General features: G+C 48.3%; 1 protein-coding gene across 1 annotated transcript in view; it reads left to right on the forward strand.

The window, feature by feature from the left end:
* Positions 1 to 26,530, forward strand: part of Abcc4 (ATP binding cassette subfamily C member 4) — a 232,806-nt gene that overhangs the window by 180,419 nt on the left and 25,857 nt on the right. Inside the window, exons 22-27 of the mRNA XM_032917695.1 lie at positions 871 to 990; positions 1,844 to 1,954; positions 2,870 to 2,970; positions 4,739 to 4,930; positions 16,279 to 16,434; positions 25,636 to 25,725. Of these exons, the coding sequence (XP_032773586.1) occupies positions 871 to 990; positions 1,844 to 1,954; positions 2,870 to 2,970; positions 4,739 to 4,930; positions 16,279 to 16,434; positions 25,636 to 25,725 (770 nt within the window). The remainder of the gene's footprint in view (positions 1 to 870; positions 991 to 1,843; positions 1,955 to 2,869; positions 2,971 to 4,738; positions 4,931 to 16,278; positions 16,435 to 25,635; positions 25,726 to 26,530) is intronic.

The following is a 26,530-nucleotide window of genomic DNA, read 5'->3' on the forward strand; positions in this document are numbered from 1 at the left end:
GGGAGGGAGGGAGGAGAGGGGAGAGAGGGTGTGTGTGAGTATATGTGTTTATGTGTGTGTGTATGTCTGGAAAAGCAAGGACTGTGAGCGTGTCTTACTAGCCTCAGACATGAGGATGAGTTTCCGACTGGGTAGGCATGAAGACTAAAGTCAAGGCCACGCCAACGATGTCCCCTCTGGGCCAGTGGTATGGGCACAAGTGCCAGGCACATGGTAGCCATACAGGGCTGTTCTCAGACTCCTGAGAAGAGGAAAGCGTCTCTGGGATGCACAGCGGAGATGCCTGTACGTCCCTGGCTTACTCGTTGTCTAGCTGGCCATATGAGGTACTCTCTTAACTACTGGGGGACAACAGCCATCTGCCAGCTCCTAACCCAGCAATCTAGGATGGAGGAGGGGCACACATATCTCACTTTCATGTGTTGCGATAAATGCTCAAATGAAGCAACCTTTTAGAGCATCACTGGCCCAAGCAATTAAAACAATGAGTAAAAACTCATTTCTTCCCAAGGAAGTAGCTATGAAGTATAGGGAGGGCAAGACCGTGAAGGATGAGTTAGTGAAAGGAACGGGGTGTCCACATTTGACTTCAGTGGACTGAACTGAAACACTCCCTTCCGTCTTGAAAATGAGGTGTCGTTGACTAGGGTTTAAGGGTTGTTGGACAGGGTCTTCTCTGGGTTGCTGGAAGTGTTTCGTTCAGAAGCTCAGAGCCCTTTAGGAAGCCCCAAGAGTACTGCATGGTACACACTGTGGAGCACAGGAGGCAGGGGAGTCCAGGAGTCTAGCCTCACTGTGGAGTATAGGGGGCTGGGGAGTCCACGAGTCTAGCCTCACTGAGCTTTCTGTTCCCCTTCCATGTTCACACAGCACGGAGCCCGGTCTTCTCCCATTTATCATCCTCCCTCCAGGGACTCTGGACCATCCGCGCCTATAAGGCTGAAGAGAGGTGTCAGGAGCTGTTTGATGCACACCAGGACTTGCATTCAGGTCTGCACATTGATGGCGGTGCTTTCAAAAGCTGGCAGCCGCCGTGCCCTCAGGTTGGAGCCCTGTGGCCGGCCAGTTTGTTGACCAGCAACTCTGACTGCTCTTGGACTCATGCCTTCTGCCTCTGCCCCTAGGCTCCTAACCCTCTCAGAACCGCTCCTCATGCTTGGCTGTCCCCAGTGGCTTGCCCAAGCCTTCCACCTCTGTGCCCTGTGGTTCTCTGGTTATGGCTGGGGTCAGTAGATGTTTTTTTTGCAAAAGGCCTGGCTTTTTTGTGTCTCGACGACTGGAGGCATTTTTAAAAACTACACGTGGCTGTCTTGTAACATGCTGGTCATTCAGATACAGCTCCTAAGCCATGTTCTGTTCCCACCCCAGGATGTGCAGTGCACTCAAGTAAGGATAGAATAGAAGCAAACTGACTGCTGTGTGTTTGCTGTAGGACCCGAAGCAGTCAACCTGTAAGCTGATGGGCTTTATATTATAGCCCAGCACTGCAGGAAACAGACTGTTTCTCCACCTTCTTTATTATGATGATATATCATAATATATACCTTCATCGGGTCTTTCAATTCATTCATTCTCTCTCTCTCTCTCTCTCTCTCTCTCTCTCTCTCTCTCTTTCTTTCTTTCTTTTCTTGCCTCTGTACTGTTTGGGGCATTGGGGCATGTATCAAACATTGCTCTGCCATTTCCTGACTTCCTAGACATTTTTGAGTATGCGACCTTGCTGCCCTACTATGTGCCAGCATCTCAGTTACCCACCGCCTCGACCGCACCTAGCGTGGCTTCTTCGCTGCGGTCAGTGGCTTCTGCGCTCACTCGCCGTTGCTTGTTCTGGTTTGCAATGCAGAGGCCTGGTTCTTGTTCCTGACGACATCAAGATGGTTTGCCGTGCGTCTGGACGCCATCTGCGCCGTCTTTGTCATCGTCGTTGCCTTCGGGTCCCTGGTTCTGGCCAAGAGTAAGTGCAGATGTGGATAACTATTTACGGTATGATTACAATTTATAGCCGTGTTTACAGCTATTAAATTAAACTCTTGCCACCTTGTCTAATGGCACATTCGGCGTGGTTCTAATAAAGCGTGCTAAAGCTCCTACTATGCATCAGGGCGGATAGGGTCACACAGCGCAGGCCCAGTGAGATGGTCTGTGTAGGTTCTTTTTTATCTTTGTTAGAATGAGCTGAGGTCTATACAGATGACATTTTGAAGATTCCTTCCTGCTCTGGTAGCCAGGGGATGAGAACCGAGATTGATGTTAGCATTTTGTCCAGCCCTGGCCTCTCTGTACTCGAGCCCAGGAAGTTCTCCGTTTGTGGATACGCCAGTGCACACGGGCAAAAGAGACGACCAGCAGGACAGAACACTGCTTCCAGCCAGGCGGGCACGGGAGGAGCAGGTGTCAGTGTGTGTTGCGTGAATTTGCCATGCCTAACCTCCCCACAGTGACACCTGAGCCACAGTGTTTATTCGGAGGACAAGGGGAGTCGTATTTTACTTCCAGAAGCGTCGGCTCTTGGAAAGCATCATCTTGTTTGCAGTGGTTTCCAGCTGTGGTTGCGGCGGACACAGAGAGTGAGATTACGCAATAGGCTGTTAACCATGGTGACGAATCTGAGTAGTGGCATTGCACCTCACGCACGCAGCGCCCTTTCTTAAATGCATGCCAGTCCAACTGGGATCAGTAAACTCATCTAATAGTCTTCCAGAACTCTTAATGGGTTTTTTAAAAATTGCATCATAATCTCAGTCAATACGTGGCAGTTGAAGGACGACGACCGTGTACGGCTCCTTGGGTCCTCCTGGTAGAGTAGCAGCAGGCAGCAGGCTCCTGTCAGCATTGGGACTGACTGCCTTTTCTCCTTCCTCCCCGACAGCTTTGGATGCTGGGCAGGTTGGCTTGGCCTTGTCCTACTCCCTCACGCTCATGGGGATGTTCCAGTGGTCTGTGAGACAGAGCGCCGAAGTAGAGAATATGGTAATGTTTATCTGAAAGTCTTCAGCCTTTGAAAGTCCTCCGTGCCATTAAACAACATAAAAGCGATTCTTATGTAAAATATTAAAACTGTTATTTTTGCATCGCGGCTAACAGAGTTTTTTTTTTTCAGATCCCGCTTCCATCTGTTTAATGTTAATGTAAAATAAAATGTATACATCTTTCCCCCTCTGTCTCATGTATGCTATGTCAGCAGGTTTTAGATTCATCACAAGCTGTCTTCAAATGTAATAAATGCCTCTGTAGGAGGGAAGTTCTGAAATCCTAGAGAGGATATAAGCTAATTTCTCGGAGGCCTGTTTATTTTTGTTTCTTAATGGGTAATTCCTCGTTCTTGGTAAGAGAAGAATTCAGTATTTTGAGGTTGTTTGTTTAATTAATAGCTCTCCCCCACTCCCCCACTCCTACCCACTCATCACTAGTTGTAGTCTCTCTTCTCCCATCCCTGGAATAGAAGGCAGGAGGCCCCAGGGTTACTGCTGTTCCTCCCCGGGAGGGCAAGGCTCCCATCTCTAAGGTGCTTCTCAGAGGTAACAGGTTATGGCAATTGTAGAAGGTTTGCTCAACATGCGAATTGCTTCCTCTTTCTGCTGATGGCAGAAAGGGTGAACGTGAGGAGGTACTCCCATTCGACCCCTCTCACAGGATAGGAATGGTTACAGGGAACATTGAAGGTGTGGGTGATGACTGGTCTAGAGAGAGTTTCCTTCTGGAGCAAGAGGTTATTGTTGAAAGGTCATAACTCTTGATTTCACAAAACCCTTTCATCACGTTTGTGTGTGTAGGGTGTGTGTGTGTGTGCATGTTGCGTGTGTGTGTATGTGTGTGTGTGTTACGTGTGCATGTTGTGTGTGTGTGTGTAGGGTGTGTGTCTGTAGGTTGTGTATGTGTGTGTAGGTTGTGTATGTGTGTGTGTGTCTGCTACGTGTGCATGTGTGTGTGTGTGTGTGTGTGCGTGCATGTTGTATGTGTGTGTGTGTATGTGTATGTGTGTGTGTTGTGTGTGCATGTTGTGTGTGTGTGTGTCTGCTACGTGTGCATGTTGCATGTGTGTGTGTGTGTGTGTGTGTGTGTGTGTGTGGTGGTGTGTGTGTGTTTGTACGTACGTGTGTGTGCGCGTGTATGGATGGAAGTGTGGATGTGTGGGAGTGAGCGCGCGCGTGTGAAAGCGAGAGTGTGTGTGTGTGTGTGTGTGTGTGTGTGTGTGTGTGTGTGTGTGTGTGTGTGTGTGTGTGTGTGTGTGTGTAGGTGTGTGTCTGCAGGTGTGTGTCTGCTACGTGTGCATGTTGTATGTGCATGTGCATGTGTGTGTGTGCGTGTGTGTGTGTGTGGGTGTGTGTGCGTGCATGATGTATGTGTGTGTGTGTGTGTGTGTGTGTGCATGTGTGTGTGCACAGAGGCTAGAAATTTGTATAGGTGACTTCTTCAATCATCCTTCACCTCGTATTTTGAGACTCAGAGGCTGGGATCCAAACCCAAAAGTCTCGATGCTTGCATAGCAGTCGGTTTACCCACTGAACCATCTCTGCAGCCCCTCCCCTGGCTTTTCTCACTCAGTGTTCTAAGTTGAAGGGCTTGCCTCTATGCAACGCTGTCGGGTGATTTTGAGCAAGACTGTAAATCGTCACGGCCTTCACTAGTCTCGATCAGCGTGAAGACCCAAGCTTTACCTTGCCCAGCTGTGTGCAGGTTAAATGTACCCTCGGTGAAGCCCCCAGCCCTGACCGTGTGAATGCCTTTCTTCCCTTAGATGATTTCTGTGGAGAGGGTGATTGAATACACGGACCTAGAGAAGGAGGCGCCTTGGGAATGCAGGAAGCGCCCACCCCCAGGCTGGCCCCACGAAGGAGTAATTGTCTTCGACAACGTGAACTTCACCTACAGCTTGGACGGGCCCCTGGTTCTGAAGCACCTGACCGCACTCATCAAGTCAAGAGAAAAGGTTGGTTTAACGCGGCTTGCCCCGCTAGACTTTGAGCTAACGATGCAGGGCCACGTGTGCATGCTGATGTCCTGCTGAATCTGTCGCATCTGACAGCAAAACTGTTCCTCCGGATGCCAGTCCGTCCAGTGGCGATGTCGACAAGTCTTCTTAGGGAACCGACACTTTGATGAGAAACTAATAGTTCTCTTTAAAAAAAACAATATCCGGTTATTAACATTTTTAATGATTCTGGATATCCTGTAAAGGTTTTGAATTTTTTTTACCCAAAACTTTCTCATTGTTTGAGGAGCAGACAAGTCTTCCTTTGTACAGCCAAGTACCCTGGGTTGAGGCACCCTCTGCACCACCGCTGGGATATCACCGGACTAGCCTTCGATATACCCAAGAGATGATATACCAGATCGAATGGTTCAGGCATTAGGAAGTTAGCCCTGGGTCCTCCTCCCTAAAGCTTCTGCGTGGATTTCCTTCCTGCTGCTTTTATTCCTCTGCTGTTGAATTAAATGCCTTCTTCTGATCCCATTTTCCATTCCCACCCACCTCCTCTCTCCTGGTGCCCTACTCCCTTGCTTTCCTCCAAGGTGCGTCCAACTCATAGCCAACCGGCTGCATGAGGCCCAGGCTAGCTATGAACACAGCCCGTCACAAAATTACAGATGTGCCGAAAATGTGCAGGCAGGCGTTTGTAGTAAGAATTTTGTAATTTTGTTTTCTTTAAAACACACAGAGAGAGAGAGAGATGCTATGGGAATATGCTTTTGTTTTAATCCCACGTGTGGGATATGGGACCGCTTCAGATCAGCCACAGCAGCTGACTGTGGCTTGCCTCGTGCTCTAGCAGGGGCGTGGTTTTGCCAGCTGCAGATAGTTTCTGGGACTGTGACATTTGGAATTCTGGGAATTTTTCAGAGGCTACCTAAATTCTAGGGCCCCAGTAGAAGGGACTGGTTGGCCGGCTGGTGGTTAGATGCTGCTGGTTACTATTGGTAAGTTGCAAAGAGATGAAAAGAAGAAATTAGTTATCCTGAGGACAAGGATCAAACTTGCCCCCAAGGAACTCGACACCTCTAATCAGCAGGAAGTCGTCTAAGGATTCGCCCTTTCTCCTTCATTCTCCTCCCTAGTGTTCAGGGTTTAATAGGGTAGAAGGAGAGGGGTGGGAGGAGAGGGGTGGAAGAAAGAAGAATCCACAAAGTAGCCAAAAGCCAGGCTACAGTGTTTTCTGTGCTGTTGGGAGGCTGCAGACCGATCGGCCAGTGAGGGCCCCTTTTGCAATAGCTCTGGTTCTCATATCCCATATCCTGGGCCAGAGAAGACTCTTGGGCAGACCAGACCGACCGTAACAAAGCAGGCAATAAGAAGCACTTCCCCACATGCCTCTCCAGTCATGGCTCCCCCCGCCCCCCACAGTAACACGTTCCCAAACACAAAGCCCAGCTCCCCCCACATGCACCTGCTATCCTGGCCTCTGAGTCAATCTGTGCTCCCCTGTGAGCTCTCCCTCCTCCCCAGCTGCAGTTGATAGCCAACTGCTGAGGCCTTGCAGCTCCTCCTCCTTGTTGCTGGAATTTCCAACCCCAATAAGCCTGTATTTAAAGACACACGATCCGGTTATTATAATTATAAGCTATAAGGCCAGGTTGGGCAGATTGAACACTATGCTAACTATTCCCCAGCTATAAGACCCCTTGCTCCTTGCGGTTTCTCCTGGTCAGGTGGTTCTGCTCCATCTTGGCTTCCTCCTCCTCCTCTTCAGTCCTCTCTCCTTCCCCTCTCTTCCCTCTTCTCCTCTCTACCAGCCCATACTCTCGAAGACCCCCTGTCCCATCCCCCTCCCCGCCCAATCACAGGCCCTCGCTTTTACTGACCAGTGAAAATGGGGAGAAGCTTCCCGTGAGATCACTTATGTGTGGTGGTGGTAGGGCAGCCCCTCTTGAGGAAGCAGAATTAGCATAGCATACAAACAGCACCAGGACAGTCCAGCACAGACTCCCCCTTGCCATCGAAAGACAAGTTTGTGGTCCTGCTTAGTGCCTGCCTTCATTCCCCCTGGCAGGTAGGGCAGGGGTTACTGAGCCAGCACCATGGAAACCGTGTTAGAATTAGAAGCTCCCTTTGTCCTCCGGACTTGAAGAGTGTGTCCCTTTCCCTCCCCTCGGGGCGAGCATTTATGCTTTACATAGCAGTTGTCTCTTCCAATGCTCTCCTGTTTCAGAGCCTCAGCACGGCTGACCGTGGCCACGAGTCTGTAACTCTCTCACTAAGTTCTCCCCGAGGATACTTCCCAGCCCTTTTCATTCAGATAAACTATCTCTGCTTCCCCGGAAGTCTCCTCTTTCACAAGCTGTACTTGTGTTCATTGCAGAATCACTCGCCATGACCCAAAGGCGAGAGAGCAACCTAGGTCCCCATTGAGAGGATAGGCAAAGTGCGTTGGGTGCCTCAACGGATGGTATTCGGTCTTAGAAAGGAAGCAGGGAAACTCCAAATGCTTTCTATAACATGGATGTACCCTGGGGGCATTACACCAAGGCCAAAGAAGTCACAGAAACGCAATCCTATGTGAACCCACTGTACTGCCTGGAATTGTCCAACTCACAGAGGCATGAAGGATGATGGTGTTTTCCAGAGACCCGGACAGAGGGGAGCAGGGAGTAAGGAGTCAGGTGATTGGTGCAGGAGGTTTATTGTTGGTTTTGTTTTTGATCTTTTTTTTTTTTTTTTTGCATACTATACAGCTCTGGATACGGATAACAATGGAGGCTGCACACCAGTGTAAAAGTAATTAACACTACTGACCTCCTGCTTAAAATAGTTATGATGGAGAATTTTGTGTTATTTTCCTACAATTTAGGAACTGCATGAAACAGTTGAGAGTGACAGTTAATATATTGTTGTCACCTTGATGGGAGACAGATCTCTAGTCATGTCTGTGGGTGGTGTGGAGGCAGGGAACGGGTATCTTCTTCAGTTAATTCCTTCAGGGAGAGTGGTCCACTGTGGGCGGCACCATTCCCTGAGCTGGGGTCCTGGACTTTATAAAAGGGAGAAATCGAGCTTGTGTAAGCTTTCATCACTGCGTTCCGTGACTGGGAAGGCAGTGTGACCAGCTACCTCATGTTCCCGCCGCTGTGGGTGCCTCATTATGGTGGACTAGCCAAGGCAAACCCTGTCTCTCTGTTTCTCTCAGGGTATTTTGACACAGTAGTGGGCAAAGTAACCAAATTGAATGCGTCCTTGTATTTTGCCAAAGGCTTTTGTTTGTCTGTTTTAGAGTTGTAGCGTGATTGGCAGTTCTAGATATAGCTCACTGTGTCCTGGGGCTTCCTTCTGGAGGTTAGGGAACATTCTGAACCCTGGCATTCTGCAGGGCATGTGGTACATACTGAAGACAGCTGGCTATGAATGTGAGCGAATGAGAAGCGATGTTACAGGCAGGAAGAAGCCTATAGCAAAACACTTATTTTATTTTTTTAATTTAATTTAATTTTTTTTACTTATTCACTTTATATGCCCTCCTCCCAGTCATCCCCCACCCCCCAAAATACTTCTCCCCTCCCCTTCTCCTCTGAGTGGGTGGGGGCCCCTCTGGGTAACACACACACACACACACACACACACACACAAACACACTCACTCACTCCAAGTCTCAGTAAGGCTATGTGCTTACTCTCCCACTGAGACTAGACAAGGCGGCTGGGCTAGAAAAACATATCCCACGTACAGGGAACACCTTTTGGGACAGCCCCCATTCCAGTTGTTTGGGACTCACATGAAGGTATGGCTGCACATCTGCTACCTATGAGCGGGGAGGCCCATGTATGTTCTCTGTATGATGGTTCAGTTTTTGAGAGCCCCAAGGGTCCAGGTCAGTTGACACTGCTGGTCTTCCTGTAGAGTTCCTACCCTCTTTGGGGCCCTTCTTCCTCCATAAGAGTCCCCAAGCTCCATCCACTGTTTGTCTGTGGGTGTCTGCATCTGTCTGAGTCAGCTTGCTGGATGGAGCCTCTCAGAGGACAACTTGCTCCTGTCTGCAAGCATAACAGAGTACCATGAATAGTGTCAGGGATTGGTGCTTGCCCATGGGATGGTTCTCAAGTTGGGCCTGTTATTGGGTGGCCATTCCCTCGGTCTCTGTTCCCTCCCCTGTACCTGCATTACTTGTCGACAGGATACATTTTTGAGTTAAAAGTTTTGTGTCTCTATCGCTCTATTGGGTTCCTGCCTGGCTACAGGGGGTGGCCTCTTCAGGGTCTATATCCCCAGGGTTGTGAGTCACAGCTAAGGTCACCCCCATTGATTCTTGGGTGCCTCCTTTATCTTAGGTCTCCGTCTAATCCTGGAGATGCCCCCACCTCCTCACCCCTGTCAATTGTAGATTTCCATGGTCATCCAGCCATTTCTCTTGTCCTTCCCCACACCTGATCCTCAACCCCCCCCCCCAATTCTCCTTCCCACACCCCCTCCCTTCCAGTTCCCTCCCTCCATCTGCCTCTTAGGACTTCCCCCTTCTGAGTGTGATTCAAGCATCCTCCCTTGGTCCCTCCTCTTGTTTGGCTTCTTTGGTTCTGTGGAGTGGAGTGGAGTGTTAGTATCCCGTATTTTATGGCTAATATCCACTTATAAGTGAGGACTTATGTATGTCCTTTGGGGACTGAGTTACTTCACTCAGGATGATATTTTCAAGTTCCGATGACATTTCCAAGTTCCATCCATTTGCCCGCAAAGTTCGTGATGTCTTTGTATTTTAGTAGCCGAGTCGTATCCCATTGTGTCGATGTAGCACATTTTCTTCACCCATTCTTCAGATGACGGACATCTAGATCGTTTCTGGCTTCTGGCTGTTACAAATAAAGCTGCTATGAACATAGTGGAGCATCTTTTGGGTACATCCCCAGGAGTGGGATAACTGGGTCTTGAGGTAGAACTATTCCCAGTTTTCTGAGGAAACTGCCAAATTGATTTCCAAAACGGTTGCACGAGTTTGCACTCCCACCAGCAATGGAGGAATGTTCCCTTCCTCTGCATCCGAGCCAGCACGCGCTGTCTATTGAGTCTCTGATCTTAGCCATTCTGATGGCTATGAGATGGAACCTCAGAGTTGAACAAAACACTTCTCAAGACAACCCTTTTCCTGAACGGGCATGGGGAACCCTACCCCCTCCGTGCCCTTAGCTTCTGTGCACTGAGCTCAGGGATTTGCATGTGAAAGGTCAATGTTCTGCCCCTGTGCTATGCCCAAGCCCTGGAGTGTGAAATACTTCACAAGCTGCTCCTTTAAACTCTCCCCACCACCAACCCATTTAATGGCCTAATCGCAGTTGTGATTTAATGAGCGATATATACTGTGACATGAAAGAATAAATGTACAACTTGGTGCCCAAAGGGTACGCCGTACGCAGCTGTAGCAAGCCACTTGGCACAAGCCCGATCCTAATTATCCCCACGGCTCCCTTGTAGGTCTGAAGACCGGGTGGGTGACTGTGTGGGTAAAAGCGTGAGCGTCAGCTCTGATGAAAGCTGAGCCTCTCGGTGGTGTCCTGACAGCCCTGTAGGATGTCTGCTTGCTTGCAGACAACGTGCTTATCAGATCTGACGTTGCGGGCGCAGTTCTCTTAATTTGCAGGTGTCTTTAATTTCCTTGGAAGCCACAGAAGATGGATTATTATATAAGGAACTCTGTTCAACAAGTTGGGAAAACAACATATAGCCCCCAGACTTGTATTCTTAGAGCCTACAAAAACCCCCAAATCATAGGATTACCTAAGATGCTGAAAGGTTGGACAGGAAGTTGAATTTGAAGGCTGAATTATATCTGTAATAACTCCGTTTTCGACCCGTGTCTTGTGCACCCCAGCCCCGTGTCTACTGCCTTAGTTTATGCACATTCTGAGGCAGTAGTACCATGTTCTCTTTCACCTGTGTCTGTGGGGATCCTCTTTGTATCTAATCCCAGCCCCCCATGACTGGCTGCCCCTTCAGTGTTGGATTAGGGGAATTGCCAAGACCACAGGTTCATTCTCTTCCAGTGGCTTCCTCTGAGATCCCCGGAAGTTACGGGAAAAAATGAAACTGTAATCGTGACTAACCGGGTTCCTAATTTCTGGAAAGAACAAAAATGAACTCCGTAGCACCTCAGGTCTCTGGTTAGCTTCTGAACACTGGCTGCCTTTTTCATTTAGGTGATTTTGTGGTTGATTTGATCATCTGAGAGAGTACTGGGCCATTCGAAAGCATTTTCCAATTCTAGAAGTAGATTGATTTGGGTGTGTTATCTTTTTATTTTTTTTTTCTTGCTCAAAGCTATTACTTCGATAATACATTTTTACACATGTGTGCCGGGCCTCGCTATAATGCGCAAAAAATATTAGTTTCCTACCTTTTCTCCCTTCTTACATAACGTTTTCTCAGAGAGTCCTCTTCTCTCTCATGTGTGGGACTTGCACTTCCCTAGCCCGTCCCTTGGTCCTAGATGAGCCTAGGAACTTGCATGCAGGGTCACATGCGGGAACTCGGTAGGATACAGACACTCTAGCATTTTAGTGAGCTCCCCAGTTAAGCATTCTATCTCATGAGTAATTTCCTGATTACTGTGAAACTTCCCTACACCTTAAAATGGATGCCGTGGGTACCTCACCCTCCCCTGGGATGGCACATGAGAGTCACGACTCTGTGTGTGTGTGTGTGTGTGTGTGTGCGTGTGTGTGTGTGTGTGTGTGCATGCACACGCTCTATATACATACATTCATACACAGACAGACAGACAGACAGAGAGGTTTTCTCTCTGTAGCCCTGGATATTCTGGAACTCCTTCTGTAGACCAGGCTGGCCTTGAACTCAGAGATCCACCTGCCTCTGCCTCCCACGTGCTTTTATCAAAGCCCAACCCCTTCCCCCTTTTTTAACTTTTAAATTCTGTCCATCATGAGGTGATGAAATTCTTCCTGATCCCATGGTGAGGCATGAAGTTGCATCTTTCTGTCGGTCATAGACTGTCCCTGCCTGCCATCCCGCCATTCCCTGGGAGCAGTGTCTGTTACATACCAGCCCACGAACTGCCAGATTTCGACTCTTCTCATTACTTCATGGCATATAAAAGTGATCTTTGGGGCTGGTGAGATGGCTCAGTCGGAAATTTGTTTGCTCTGTCCGATGACCTGATTTTACCCTCATCCCAACCCTGAACTCTGGTGATTAAATGATAGCACACTGTCTTACAAGTTGTGACACAAGTTGACGCACTTCCCCAACACTCACATTGTTTTAAAAGTAGTTTCACTGCCCTAGACTGGACAGCGCTTGCCCTAGACTGGACAGCACTTCTATTCTACTTTGCAGATGACCCATCTTCTCTCTTACCCTGTGCCACGGTGCCAGTTTGTCCTGTGAATAACTGTGTTTTGCTTGGCAAGTCTCCTAATGTTGTCCCACCTCCTAACCCTAGGGAGCTCCCCATACAATGGACAACACAGAGGTTGACCCAAGCTTTAGTCCCTCTCTGACAATTATAGGCTCAGATATGCCTGATCGGGGCACAGGTCCTTAAGAACTTTCTCTTCTCTGCTTTGCAAAACTAAGAGTCATAGAACCGCACATCTGCAGTACCCCAGCGCAGACAGCAACACTAAAGTATATGATCGGATTTGGCTGTCCTTATCAAGGAGTAAGGTGGCTTAGCCACTTACACTACATAATACATCTGCCCCAAGAAAGGGAGTGGCTGTCCCCACCTTACAGTCCTAGTCCTGAGTATAGCATTTATCTGTTAGGTCTGTCCTCTCTGACTTGCATATTATATACATGAACATTTTCGGGATAATTTCATAAATCTCTCAAGCCTGAGACGAACTTTTAACTCTCTCGTGGAATTGCTGTTTTTTGCCCTGAAACATGACAGAAAATGCAGCTGCATATGACGTGGGCAGGTAGAAATCAGTGTGAAAGGAATTTGGACGGGAGGAATTGCACTCACTGTCACCTGCTAGGCACGACCAAGTGTCTGTGATGCTAGGGGTAGAAGAGCTGATCAGGAGCGGGACATGGAGGTTTTCTGGGTAAGACATCAGGAACAGCGCTGCATCTGAGATGTGAGTACCCAGAGAGCCCAGTAGGAAACGACAGGAAGAAGATGCCACCAGTGGTCACCTGCTCTTAGTGAGAGACAAATGGAGGACAGGATCCTTCTTTGGGGAATCAAATTAATGCTGACTAGGAAAAAAAAAGTTGTGACTTTTCCATTGGGGGAATGGGGGGTGGGGATGTGCAAGGCGATGGTTGCCAGTAGAGACCAAGAACCTGCTTCCAGAGGTGGCTTGGCAGGACTCGCTCCTTTTGAAGTGCTCATACCCATTGCTCAGTAGTTCCGTGCCTAAGGATTTATTTTAGGGATATCATTAAGGTTGTTTGGGAAAGGTGTAGCTTCAAGGCTACTTAACACGACATCGTTTATAGCATCAAAATATTTTGTCAGCAGTGGAAACATCCACAAGTAAGAGATCTGTTGAATAATCGGTCCTGGATACTATATCCCACGGGCCTTCGATGTTTATACGAACCCGTAAATGGCCACAGCACTCACATTAACTTCATTTTGTTTAAATTATATGAGTTTACATCTTAGGAACACACAGCTAAGACATGTACATACGTGTACGCGCGTGCATCCGCACGGGAAGTGTCACTCTTGACAGAAGTCAAGAGTGTCCAAATGAGGGTTAATATTTGTTTACTTTCCAGATGGATTGCACCGGTTTTAATTGGGCCGGGTTTGTTTGTTTGTTTGTTTTATTTTAATGTGGCCCCTGCGTTCAGCAGGTCGCTGAGGAATTAAAAACAAAGGGATCGACTTAGAGAACAGAGGCTCTTTGGAGTTCGTTGCCAGGCTGGCTGGGAGGAAGTAAGATGGGCAGATAGAGCCTAGGATCTTGCCAGGGAAGAAGCTAAGACACTGTGGGGAGGTCCATAGCAGCAGCTAATTTGAGTGAAACATTGGATGCCAGTTCTGCCAAGCCTGTGACTTGGTCCTACTGAGCATGGGGTATAGAGATTGAGCCACACGGAAAGTCCAACTCATCGGGTCTGGAAAGGTGGCTCAGCACCCATAGTAGGCAGCTCACCGCTGCTCGTCCAGGGCCCCGCCTCCTCAGGCACCCATGCTCACATGCACACACTCACGAGCACGGACATACACATAACCTTTTTTTAAAGTCTAACGTGTTGCCGCCGTGACAGTTGGAGGTGAACCTTGTCCAAATTGGGGAAAACAGGCAACTGAAAGAGCTAAAACTGGTTCATTTCCATGGGTCACTTTGTAGTGTGACCCTGAACTTGGCGAAGGTCTTTCTTCCCCTTTGGCATCTGTGGAAACTCCATCAGTTGCTGGAGAAAAATCTTTTGAATGGTAGTTTATTGGCTTTCATAGGCGCACGTAGTCCGTTTCTGTTCAGTTTATTTTGCTTTCAGTTATCCTCACTTAGGTTTAGAGTTAATGGTTCTGTAGACTGGCCGCATCCAGACGGCCCCTCACAGACTACAGTGGGCCTTCTCTGTCTACGACCACATCCAGACGGTCCCTCACAGACTACAGTGGGCCTTCTCTGTCTATGGCCACATCCAGACGGTCCCTCACAGACTACAGTGGGCCTTCTCTGTCTATGGCCACATCCAGACGGTCCCTCACAGACTACAGTGGGCCTTCTCTGTCTATGGCCACATCCCGGTCCCTCACATCCAGACGGTCCCTCACAGACTACAGTGGGCCTTCTCTGTCTATGGCCACATCCAGACGGTCCCTCACAGACTACAGTGGGCCTTCTCTGTCTATGGCCACATCCAGACGGTCCCTCACAGACTACAGTGGGCCTTCTCTGTCTATGGCCACATCCAGACGGTCCCTCACAGACTACAGTGGGCCTTCTCTGTCTATGGCCACATCCAGACGGTCCCTCACGGACTCTGGGTTTTCACCTGTGCGTCAGTTTTCCACATGTCACAAACATGGGTCTACCTCTGCCTTCACGTGTGGCAGTCTGTATGAGTGAATATCCAGAGACGAGAGGAACATGCATGTGTACGCAGAGGCACACCCATGCAGAGAATCCAACCCTTCTGCAAGGTGTAGGCTCCTGTGGCCCGTACGGTGGATAACATCCACGGAGATTTGAAGACTAGAGCCAGCCTTCTTAACGTGTTCTCCCTCACTCTTTCTGAAAGGCCGTTGTATTAGAAAACACTTCAAACGATACAACGTAAAACCCCCAGCATCTAGTTCGGTTTGGCCCCTCACTGTTAAAAATGGCGAGTTTTTTTTTAATCCACTGAATTAATTTCCACGTGACAGAAAGCGTGTCCGTGCCCTTCATCGACTCCAGACTTTTAACAAGGATGATGTCATCTCCTTGGATGCCCTCACCTGTTGAGCAAGCTCGCTGGAGAGAAGGCTAGTTTCCTGCCCAGGGTTTTAGCGTACACTCCCAAAACCAGTTTCTTACAATTCAGTTTTTTGCCCCTGACCAATATTCACCTGCGTTCTATTGATCCTTTGATCTCATTGTCAGTACACTTCATTCTTCCCTGCTCTGACTTTAATAAGAGGAATGATTCTTCACACGAATCTTTCCCAAGGGGCGATCATAAGTATTAATTGGTTTGTAAAATGTCTTTTGAACTGCACAGATGAAAGGCCCCATGTAAATAGCAAGAACTATTTGTGGTGTTGTTGGTCTCATTATGCATGTTTGGGCTACTGGTTACTGGCTCTTAAGACCCTCGTCTGCAAACGTGAAGGTATTTTCTCTAGAGCCACAACATATAACCAGAGAGTTAATAACTGCAAGTGATACAGTTTCCCTATCAAAGGTGAATTCATTGTAAGAGGTAGGACACTGGGAGACACGATTTGTTATGTGTCACCCTTCTAGAGTAAGCAGTTAAGTCCTCTGGGATTACCCAAGCAGTTCTCAAGGTCCCACAAACCCAGACCTTGGAAATGGCACCCATGAGAAGCCATCTTCTCATAAGCTACTGTGGAAGCTGCCAGCTTATCCCTGCCATTCACGTGACTCTTGTGTCTTACCCAGGGATACGTTGCCAAGATGACATCTTAGGTTGCCACACTTTAGAGGCTGCTATGCATTTCTGGAAAGGACAGTCCAGGGATGCTAGTGGCCATCCCACAAGGCCAGTTCAGCATCCACCATGAGGAAATGCCCTGCTCACGGGCCTGCAGAACTGAGGCTGGGAACTTTACAGATAGCGTCATAACTCACCTTTGAAAGTGAGCATGCTCACCTAGGCCCGGTTGTAGATGGTTAACGTTTAACCCCTCCCCCTGGATCTCATTATAGGTTGGAATTGTGGGAAGAACTGGAGCTGGAAAAAGTTCCCTCATCTCAGCCCTCTTCAGGTTGTCAGAACCTGAGGGGAAAATCTGGATTGATAAGATCTTGACGACTGAAATTGGACTTCACGATTTAAGGAAGAAAATGTCAATCATACCTCAGGTATGCAAGTTACAGCATCCACACACACACGCTTCTTTTACAGGAGCACTGAGGTTTAATTGCTTTTTTAATTTTATTGCTAGTTTTTTTTTTTTCTAATTGGATGAAAGGGTTGATCCTTTAACCAATAGGGCACACTTCAGCAGACATTTTCAACACGTATTTCCATAGATATTTTTGAGTGCATGCATGAGCGTATGTACATGAGAGAAGGAGAGACAGACAGACGGGCGACAACAGACAGACCAGGGAAAGAGTCTATAATAATATATCCAGATTCACTCTGGATTCAGCCTCCCTGGCATTACACTCTTGTCCATTGATAAGTGCATGATATTCAGTGAGCGAGAGCCCTGTATAAGGAAGCACGGTTGTAAGCGTGATAAGGGAATTTCCCCCTTTTGGGGATAATCCTCTCCATGCAAGGTCTTCCATGGCGCTGAGGCAGGAGACTTGCAGAGCTTGTAGATGCTTTGTAGATGCTCTCCCGATCTGGACGTTTAGCAAGTGGGAGAGACTAGGGAAGGTCTGCATCCCTATGTGCTTCCAGGCAGGCAGTGAGGGCATCACCTTTGCCACTGAGAACCGCAGTGGATGGAGGCTAAGTACCTCAGGGCGGGCTGAGTGCTCCACACAGGCCCCAGTCTGTGGCTGAGGAGGTGGTAGAGGTCTGTGTCGCCATTTCCTCCCAGGCTGATTGTCTGTTCTTCCTCTCTGTCCCATAGCCGAAGATGTTTAGGCAGTGTCTAGAGCCTGGATTACGTACACACCGGGAAGCTTTTAGCTTAGTTCCCTGTCCACTTGCTTTACAGTTTCACCCAGTATAATTCAGAAGGTCTTTACTGAGTAATCACTATCTTCTAGTGAGACAGCCACAGGCAGCCTAGGGCCTGACCTCACAGGTCTGCAGCCCGAAGCTTTGGACCCCGGGAGCCTGGTCCCGCCCACTGCTCTGATACTCAGGTGGATTCAACTCCAGGCTGGCTTTGGGGGCTTTTATTTCGGATTTGTTTTCACACTCTGTGACTGACACACAGACACACACTCTCTCTCTCTCTCTCTCTCTCTCTCTCTCTCTCTCTCTCTCTCCCTCTCCCTCTCCCTCTTCCCCCTCTCTTTCCCCCCCTCTCCCCTTCTCTCCCCCCCCCTCTCCTCTCTCTTCTCTCTCCCTCCCTCCCCCTCTCTCTCTCTCCCCTCTCTCTCTCTCCTCTCTCTCTCTCTCTCTCTCTCTCTCTCTCTCTCTCTCTCTCTCTCTCTCTCTCTCTCTCTCTCTCTCTCTCTCTCTCTCTCACACACACACCTCTCTCTCCCCTTTCTCCCCTCTCTCCCCTCCCCCGCCCTCTCTCTCTCACACACACACACACACACACACACATATTCTCATTCCTGACGTGAGAAATACAGAGAGGAGACAGAGGAGAAAGGGCCAAGCCGCTGTGCTTTCTGAGCATGTGCAGGGAATGGGCCTCTGAGTGCTTGCTTGTGTACTGTAGAGTACAAGGAACCCAACACTCCAGAGAAGAGGAATGTGGGCTCTGAGCCTATGGCCTCTGAAGGCTAGAGCTTCCCACCCTGACGTGTAGGGTGCAAGTCAGAATAGAGCACCGCCCCAGTGCGATGAGTTTGTGGAGAAATTAGAACGCTGGGTTTTACTATGGGAACGTAAAATAGTACAGCCACCATTTTACACAGGAGCACGGTGACTCCTGACAAGACTGATAATAGGACTATAACATTTTCCAGCAATTCCACTGTGTGTGTGTGTGTGTCTGTACACTCATGTGCACACACACATATGAACCAAATGCAGGATACACCAGAGATATTTGTTCATTCCAGTTCGTAGCAGTGGTATTCACTGTAGCCAGGGGGTGGAAGCCACCTGAGTGCCATCAACAGATGAATAGCTGAGGACAACATGTGGTTTACACAAACACTCAGTCACTCAGCTTTAAGAGGGGAGGAGATTCTGATGCGTGGTACAACGTGAGTATCCTCTAAAAGCCATCGTGTAGCTTGAAACCAGCCATTCCCAGATAACGGAGAGTGAACGGTTCTGATCCCAGGAAGAGTGTTTAAGTCCATGGAGACCCAGAGTCAATGGTGTCCATTAGGGACCGAAGGATGGGAAGTGGTTTTGTTTAATGGGGATGGGGATTAAAGTTTTAAGAAAAATAAAAGCCCTGTGATTGGTGATGACCACTATAAAAGAGTGTAAAAACACTTAGGGCCACTTCTATGAGATTTAAAATGATCCAGAAGGGGGAGGGACCAGGAGACGGGAGGGACAAGAGATGGCTCAGTGAGTAAAGGTGCACGCTGCTAAGCCGGGTGACCTGAATTTGATCCTCATTACCGGCATGGCGGAAGGCGAAAACTGACCTGAAAGTTGTTCTCTTAGCTCTACAAGTAAACCCTGGCACACGTGTGCATGTGCAACCTCACGTAAGTAAACGCGATAATAATAATAATAATAATAATAATAATAATAATAATAATAATAATGATTAAGGCATAGATTTCATGTTGTACTTATATTCTGACACATTTTTTTAAAGATAAAAAGGCAACCCTTTTAAGAAAAAAAAAGGAAGAACGCTTCCAATCACTTAAGATCCCTCTGAGTACTCAAAGCCTGGTTACAGTAGAAGTAAGAGTTCGAATCCCAAGGGCTTTGAATCTCAGAAACGGGCCGTTGAAGACACTGGTGTGTCTGTAAAGTGCGCTCACATCCTCGGGTGATAGGATCTGGAAGTGTGCCCCATGCTACTTTCAGTAATTCTTTTAAGGGATGGTTGTGTGCTTGTGTAAATAAAAGAACTCTAAATAAAGAAGCTGCATTAAGACGATTCCTGGCTCTGCTGGGAATGGTTTGGAAGCACATCTGAGCAGAGACTAACACACCTTGACATCACCAGGACTTGGTGCTGTTCCATGAGTTCCCACCCTCCTTTTGTGCAAGTGCTCTGTGGATCTGTTCCCAAGAATGCGTCATAAAGCAGTGCTCAGATTTGTGTCCTTGTAGAACGTGGTCACCAGACACTAGAAGCACGGAACCTTGTCATGCCTGTCTCCAAGATGCTAGTTGGTTGATATAAACAATTCAGAGAAACTGTGAATGGGTAAAGACCCCAGGATAGACTTGCTGTGTGTAAAGACCTCAGGATAGACTGTGCAGTGTGTGAAGACCCCAGGATAGACCTGCAGTGTGTGAAGACCCCAGGATAGACTGTGCAGTGCGTAAAGACCCCAGGATAGACTGTGCAGTGTGTGAAGACCCCAGGATAGACTGTGCAGTGTGTGAAGACCCCAGATAGCACCCCAGTGTGCAGTGTGTGAAGACCCCAGGATAGACTGTGGAGTGTGAAGACCCCAGGATAGATTGTGCAGTGTGTGAAGACCCAGGATAGACTGTAGCAGTGTGTAAAGACACCAGGATAGACCTGTAGTGTGTAAAGACCCCAGGATAGACCTGTAGTGTGTAAAGACCCCAGGATAGACCTGTAGTGTGTAAAGACACCAGGATAGCGTGTGCAGTGTGAAGACCCAAGGATAGATTGTGCAGTGTGTAAAGACACCAGGATAGACTGTGCAGTGTGTGAAGACCCCAGGATAGACTGTGCAGTGTGTGAAGACCCCAGGATAGACTGTGCAGTGTGTGAAGACCCCAGGATAGAGTGTGCAGTGTGTGAAGACCCCAGGATAGACTGTGCAGTGCGTAAAGACCCCAGGATAGACCTGTAGTGTGTAAAGACCCCAGGATAGCGTGTGCAGTGTGAAGACCCCAGGATAGCGTGTGCAGTGCACATGCTTACTGTCAACCTGACCCAAGTTTTCATCCTCCTCTGACTTCTTCCCAGCCTCTCAACCATCCCCCAGCCCTCGTTCGCTGAAGAGTCAGGCCCAGCAGCTGCACAGCCAGGGTTTCCAGTGCCATCTCCTGATGCTCTGGGTCACACTGGTTTGAAACCGATCCCTGGCCGACCAGACAGACTCCACACTGAGATCCTGATGCCTTGTGGGTCATGTGTCCGCCTCCGCACACCCACATGCTCAGAAACGAACATCTCAGGAAGCACTGTCACCCCAGCCCGCGCCGTGATATTTTCTACTCCGTTTACCTTAGTCTAGTTTATATGACACACAAATGGCAGTCACGAGCCACAAAATTGATTTCATGAGCCGCTGGTCACGCCTGCCCTTTAAAAATGCTGTGCCGCCGCCCTGCCTTGTGGACTAGGACCTGCTGCCTGTGAACACCCTGAGAAGGGGGAACCTTTGATATAGCAGCCCTGGAAGGCAAGAAGTGCCAAGAAAGGAAACCGAGGCCGGAGGAGATTTATAACTCATTAGGTAGCACGGTAGCAGCTCAGAACTTAGCACTAACCAGGCTCCATACTCTCTTCCTCGTGAACATTTATAACCGTCAGATATTTCAGTCATTGTCTTCCTATCCACCCTGCCGAGGAAGGGTTTCTAAAACGATAGCCAAAGAAAATAAGTAAACTCAGAATAAAGTCAAAAGGAATGGAAAGTCGGTAGGCATCTTTCCTAAGGCTCTTGGCTCAGTCGGGTGCTTGGGAAGACTGGTTTGTGAAGGTGGCCTGGCCCCAAAATTACAAATGACAAACAGAAAATGATTGTAGAAACATGGATCCCACTGGGTGCGGTGAGCTGAAGGATCACCAATGTACTCAACCCGTCCGCAGTCAGAGCCCATCCTTGCGTGGGCAGGGCCTCAATGGAGGTAGAGAAACCTAGTCAGCACAGCGATGTGGGTCAAGCATCCGCTTCCCTAAGTGAGCAGGAGTCAACGCTGATCGTGTTGCACAGGAAACAAAAGAGAAATCAAATTCTGCTACTGAGCTGCAGGTCTAGATGAACCAAACCAGAACCTCTGTTAGGGAGTGGCAGCTTCCTGCCATCTCTTCTAAGCTCCTCCCCTTAGTAGATGGCTAAGCTCCTCCCCTTAGTAAATGGCTAAGCTCCTCCCCTTAGTAGATGGCTAAGCCTCCCCTTAGTAGATGGCTAAGCTCCTCCCCTAGTAGATAGCTAAGCCCCTCGCCTTAGTAGATGGCTAGGCTCCTCCCCTTAGTAGATAGCTATGTCCCTCGCCTTAGTAGATGACTAAGGTCCCATCTTTTAAGGAACAGAGGGTTCCCAAAATGATTGACAGGTCTGGGCGGGACTTCTGAGCTCCTTTAAGGAACAAGTAAACTCAGAGCCCCACCCGAGCTGCCTGTGTGACTTCCTTGAGCAGAACAAACGGTTGACACCTGTACTTCCTCTGTATCCCCACCACCCCCGCCAGGAGGAGAGCCCCAAATGAGCCTGGCTTCAGGGACTGACTTATCAGAAAGCATCTGCAAATGTGAATTTCAATGTTTTTCTCTGGTTAGAGTTTCTTTAGAGCCCAGTCTTCTTGGCACGGAGGAAATGTCCTCAATCAAAGAGCAATTCGCAGTAAATTCCCGTTTACAACGGCTAGCAGGGGCTGATGTGTACCAACATCTGTAATCTTTATCATGATCAAACAGATTCTTCGTGTAGGTTTAATAGATTCCCTTTGTTTGTACCAAAACAAAAAACCAGGTGCTTTTTAAACAACCCACTCCTTTTTTTTTTTCTTAATCCCCCTGAGCGTCTAATGAGTTTAAAAGGTTAACCAGAGCTGCTATGTCTCTTTAAGGCCCCTTTTCTGATTACCTGGTTTTGTGTGTGTGTGTGTGTGTGTGTGTGTGTGTGTGTGTGTGTGTGTGTGTTTCAAAGAGAAGAGAGGGTAGGTGTGCTGTTACTAGTAAAGAAATACAATTGGATCCCAGCCTAATGCAGTTGCCTTTGTTCCTGCACACTGAAGTCTTCATTAAAACCCATGGCACTGCTCCCTGGAGCTGGTGACCTTTTTGCATTTAAAGACCACTTTTCTGGACTTAAATTCTTCTTTCTTTGTGGGCGAACAATGTTCTTTTCTTCTGAAAATGCATGATGACCGGTTCATTCAGAGGCTACAGGACTAAGGGAAGAGGACAAGAGAAACTGAGACTTGGGGACTTACACCTTTGAGACCAGAAAGTCGCTGCCCTGCCTAAGGATCAGGGTAGACAGGGAGCTTGGAAGACACAGCAGACACAGTCCAACCCCCAATGCGTGGATATTTTGAGGGAGGGATGTTTCCTTTTGGGGGGCCCAAAAGATGAGAGTAAGTATTGAGCTTTATCTTGTCCATTTGGTCTTGGTCCTTGGTTGGCTTAAGCATCTGAGGTCCTTCTTAGCACCATGGAGGCCTAGCTTATAGTCAGTTACGTTCAAAAGGCCCATAAAGTCTCTAGTTTGGGGGACCGGGCTTATCGGCTTGCCGCCCCTGATGCTTTCTTTCATCTAGACTGGCCCCTTCAGGACAGCCATGCCTAATAAAAATGTGTGCTGTGTTAGCGCCAGCCAACAGCCTACTCCTGAACATGACGCAAAGGCTTACCACGCCAACTGGGCGATGAACAATCCTGACACCAGGCTTCTGGTTTTACCGCCGTGTCGAACACGTGCATTTGTTTTCCTGATTTTACTCTTACCAGAGCCTGTGCCATCAGAGGAAAAACACTGAGGCTAATAAATTAGGTTGTCGGGTCCTCCCATTGATCCCCACTTCTGCCGGCAAATATTTTTACAACACTAATTTATAAGCCGAGTTTGTGAGCTTCGTTGTAGGGAGGTGGGTACTTCAAATAATGATATCTATCGGAAATGATAACTAACTTGACCCTTATCTCCTCTCTCAGTGTGTGTCCGCTCTGGGCACATTTTATTACCTTTTGAAGATAATATTAGGGATTTTATTTGGCAAGTGGGTGGAGGGAGGGAGTGGTGTACATGATGCCTTTGCCGCTGTAAAAGCAGCGCTGTGAACAAATCCCCTGCCACTTTAAAAGAAAGCATGGCTTCAACCAGTCAGTGTTTCATTAAATCATTCTCCTTGTTCAACGAGTCTTGATGAAATTTTACTTACGAAATGTATATCCGGCATGTTGTAACAAAAAACATCGCTCTTGTTTACTTAATTATTTTCTTCTAATATTGCTAAATAAGCACGAGTGATGGCCCTTGTTGAGCTGACACTATAGATTTTATAGAGACCCTTATTTCGGTGATCAGTGTTCTAGGGATGGTTAGCCAAACCTCCCAAGTTTGAGGTCGGCCTTCAGAATACAAGGTAAAACAGGCGTTTATATTCTGCGGCTGAAATGTAGACTAGGAAGGAGTTTCTGATGGGAGGAGGAGGGATAAGGCAGGGTGAGTACTGCTCATGAGTTGGGGCGTTGGGCCTGAACTGTGCACTCCTAAGGCTTTTTTCCCTCCAGCACCAGGCCACCATTCCTACTGGGCTAACATTATGAACATTGTATCAGCAGTAGTCATCACATGCATTAGTGTTCAAGGTGGGGTGGATGTCTAGACCGGACATATTGGATGTGATTTTGCTGTCTGGGAGGAAGCTGGAGGAAGAAAAGCTGAGGTAAAAATACCAGATCTCCTGGACAAGGAAAATGGCCTGTCTTTCACATAAACCAAGAAGCCGTCTCTCCCTTCTCACATGGCCTCAAAGCTGATTCCTGACCGTGGTTACCTCAAGGCCCTCACACACTCATCCTCAGAGGCATTCAGTCGGGGCCCCTTCATAGCATATTGGCCGGGGTGCTGAGCCTTTGTGGAGAGGTCAGAAGAGCATCAAAGAGAGAGCAGCCTTCTCACGTGAACCTCACATAAGCAAGAAGAGAAATTACCTGTCTTGTTAGAATCTCTGAGCTGTACTTGCTTGTCCCTCCCTCCCTCCCTCCTTCCCTCTGCCCCTCCCTCCCTCTCTTCTTCCTTCCCTATACCCCTCCCTCTCTCTCCCTCTCTCCCTCCCTGTGTATGTGTGTGTTTGTGTGTACGTTTTAAATCTGAAGTCAGAAAAATGATGTTTATTCCGCTGATAAGAAAGTCCCACCACAGGCAAGTTTGTCTTTCTTTCATCTTAAATTCTGTAACTTTAACCATAACCTTAGACAAGCCTGTTGAACCCCTTCCGTTTGACTTATTTGCCATTTTCAATTTTTTTTTTATGACTTCACAGTCAGCTTTACACAAACAAAACGCCACAATGGTGGTGTAGTTTGGGCGTGCTGTGAGGGGTACAGATGGGGTGATGTGAGGGGAGGTACACATTGGGGTGCTGTGGGTTGGGTGTGACACAACCCTGGTTGTCTATATACATTTTTTGGCAACTAATCTGAAACTAGGAAGCAGTAACACTATCAGTCTCTGAAGAAAAGCCCTCCCCCTCGGTCTTTTAAGTGTTAAAGTCCCCGCCTCACGGCTAGGTGACACCCCACACTTGTAGCCCAGGCGCAGTTCTCCAGGACCTGTGGAAAAGCCTGGCCTCTCCATTCCTCCCATCTATGCATCTCACGATTCCTAACAGCCAGCTGGGCTCTTCTCCGATGCTCATGCCTTATGGCCTGGGTTGACAGAACACCTAGAAGAAAATCCGTGCAGCCTCCCGAAGCACGCACACACGAGATTGTGAATCTGCAGCAGTTTAGTCGTAAGCTCCACATGAGCAGAAGAATGCAAGACGCATTACCTCCCGAGCGTTGCAATGGGGTCCGGCTTACTTTGCCCTTGTAGTTAGTAATAAGGTTCCCCAGACGGGCAGTCCTGATGCACAGACAAGATAATGTGGGGATTGACTGATATGACATCGGAGGCCATGTCCATGAATGGAGGGGCCACTAGCTGTCGTCCTCTTTGAATGAAGAACAGAATGTGTCCCAGAAGACTCCTCACCAAAGAAGAAAACAGGTTTCACCCCAAGCACAAACTATTCATGGCACTCATTGTTTTCCAGAGTCCTATTAGCACTGGCAAATTTTTCAAGTTACTCCAATAACCCTATCTTTATGACTAGGAAAATGTTAACTTTCCTCATTTTATTCTTCCGCTGGCACACCGCCATGGTTTCTTTTGTTAGCGTTTCATGCTCCGGGGAGGTGTTTTGGAGCACATTTGCGTGGTGGGAAATTTTAATAGGGACGACATTTCGTGAACAAGCGTGTGAAACCTTAGAATCGATGGCCGTGGTGTATTTGGGTGCATTTGTTTTCCTCTCTGTTCTGTCCTGAAAGTTGGAACGTGGCGGTGACATTGACTCTCTTGGGCTCTTAGGAACCTGTCCTGTTCACTGGAACCATGAGGAAGAACCTGGACCCCTTTAATGAGCACTCAGACGAGGAGCTGTGGAAAGCCCTAGAGGAGGTAACGTCCTTTCGTCCTTAGCGTCTATGTGTTCAGAGCTATTGGGGGGAGCAGGGTGGGTAGTGCTTGAACTACCTTTATTCCCCGCTTTGGGGAGCACTGATGTTTGTGAGTGGGTGTGAAATGTACATGAAGTAACATTCCTCGTGGTGCATTTTAACTTCCCCAAATCTGGTTCAGCCAATGTATCATCTTTCTTGTCCTTAGCGAAGCTCAAACTCTCCTAGAGACCAAAATATCCTGTACCACTGTTGTGAGAATTCTTCCTTCCCGGGGGATGGCGGAGGCGCACAAGCGACGTCTATGCACTCAGCACCTCCCAAGGTCCCAACGACAAACCAAAGCTCAGCTCACCAGTGATCCTCTTGGAGAACCAATGGGTTTAAAGGGCTTTCGTGCTTTTTACAGAGTGTGGATAAGGGGACTACAGCGGGGGTGACCCTAAAGCAGCCATTCTGGAACATCTGTGCCTAGCATAGCTTTGTTGAGGGGGTTCCCTTCCATAAGCCTTCCCCACCCTGTATTCTCTAGCTCCTCCCCAAGACCCCAAGGCCATGTGCAGTCAGGGCAGGCTTGCATACACATGAACAGGAGGATTGATTGGAAATGTATGTGAGGGTCCTGTGACCCTCACGGAACCTCCTTCCAAGGGGGTGTGTCAGTAGTCCCTGGGCTGTTGTGATGGACAGGCGCACAGAGGCACACGAGCTCATGAAGATGGGCTGTGTGGCTCAGAAGGTAGTGCTCTGCGGCAGCCATTTACCTTACTGCTTTTGTTTGGGGGCGGGGGAGCACGTAGGAAAAT

This window comes from Rattus rattus, chromosome 12, assembly GCF_011064425.1.
Source record: "Rattus rattus isolate New Zealand chromosome 12, Rrattus_CSIRO_v1, whole genome shotgun sequence".
NCBI lineage: Eukaryota > Metazoa > Chordata > Mammalia > Rodentia > Muridae > Rattus > Rattus rattus.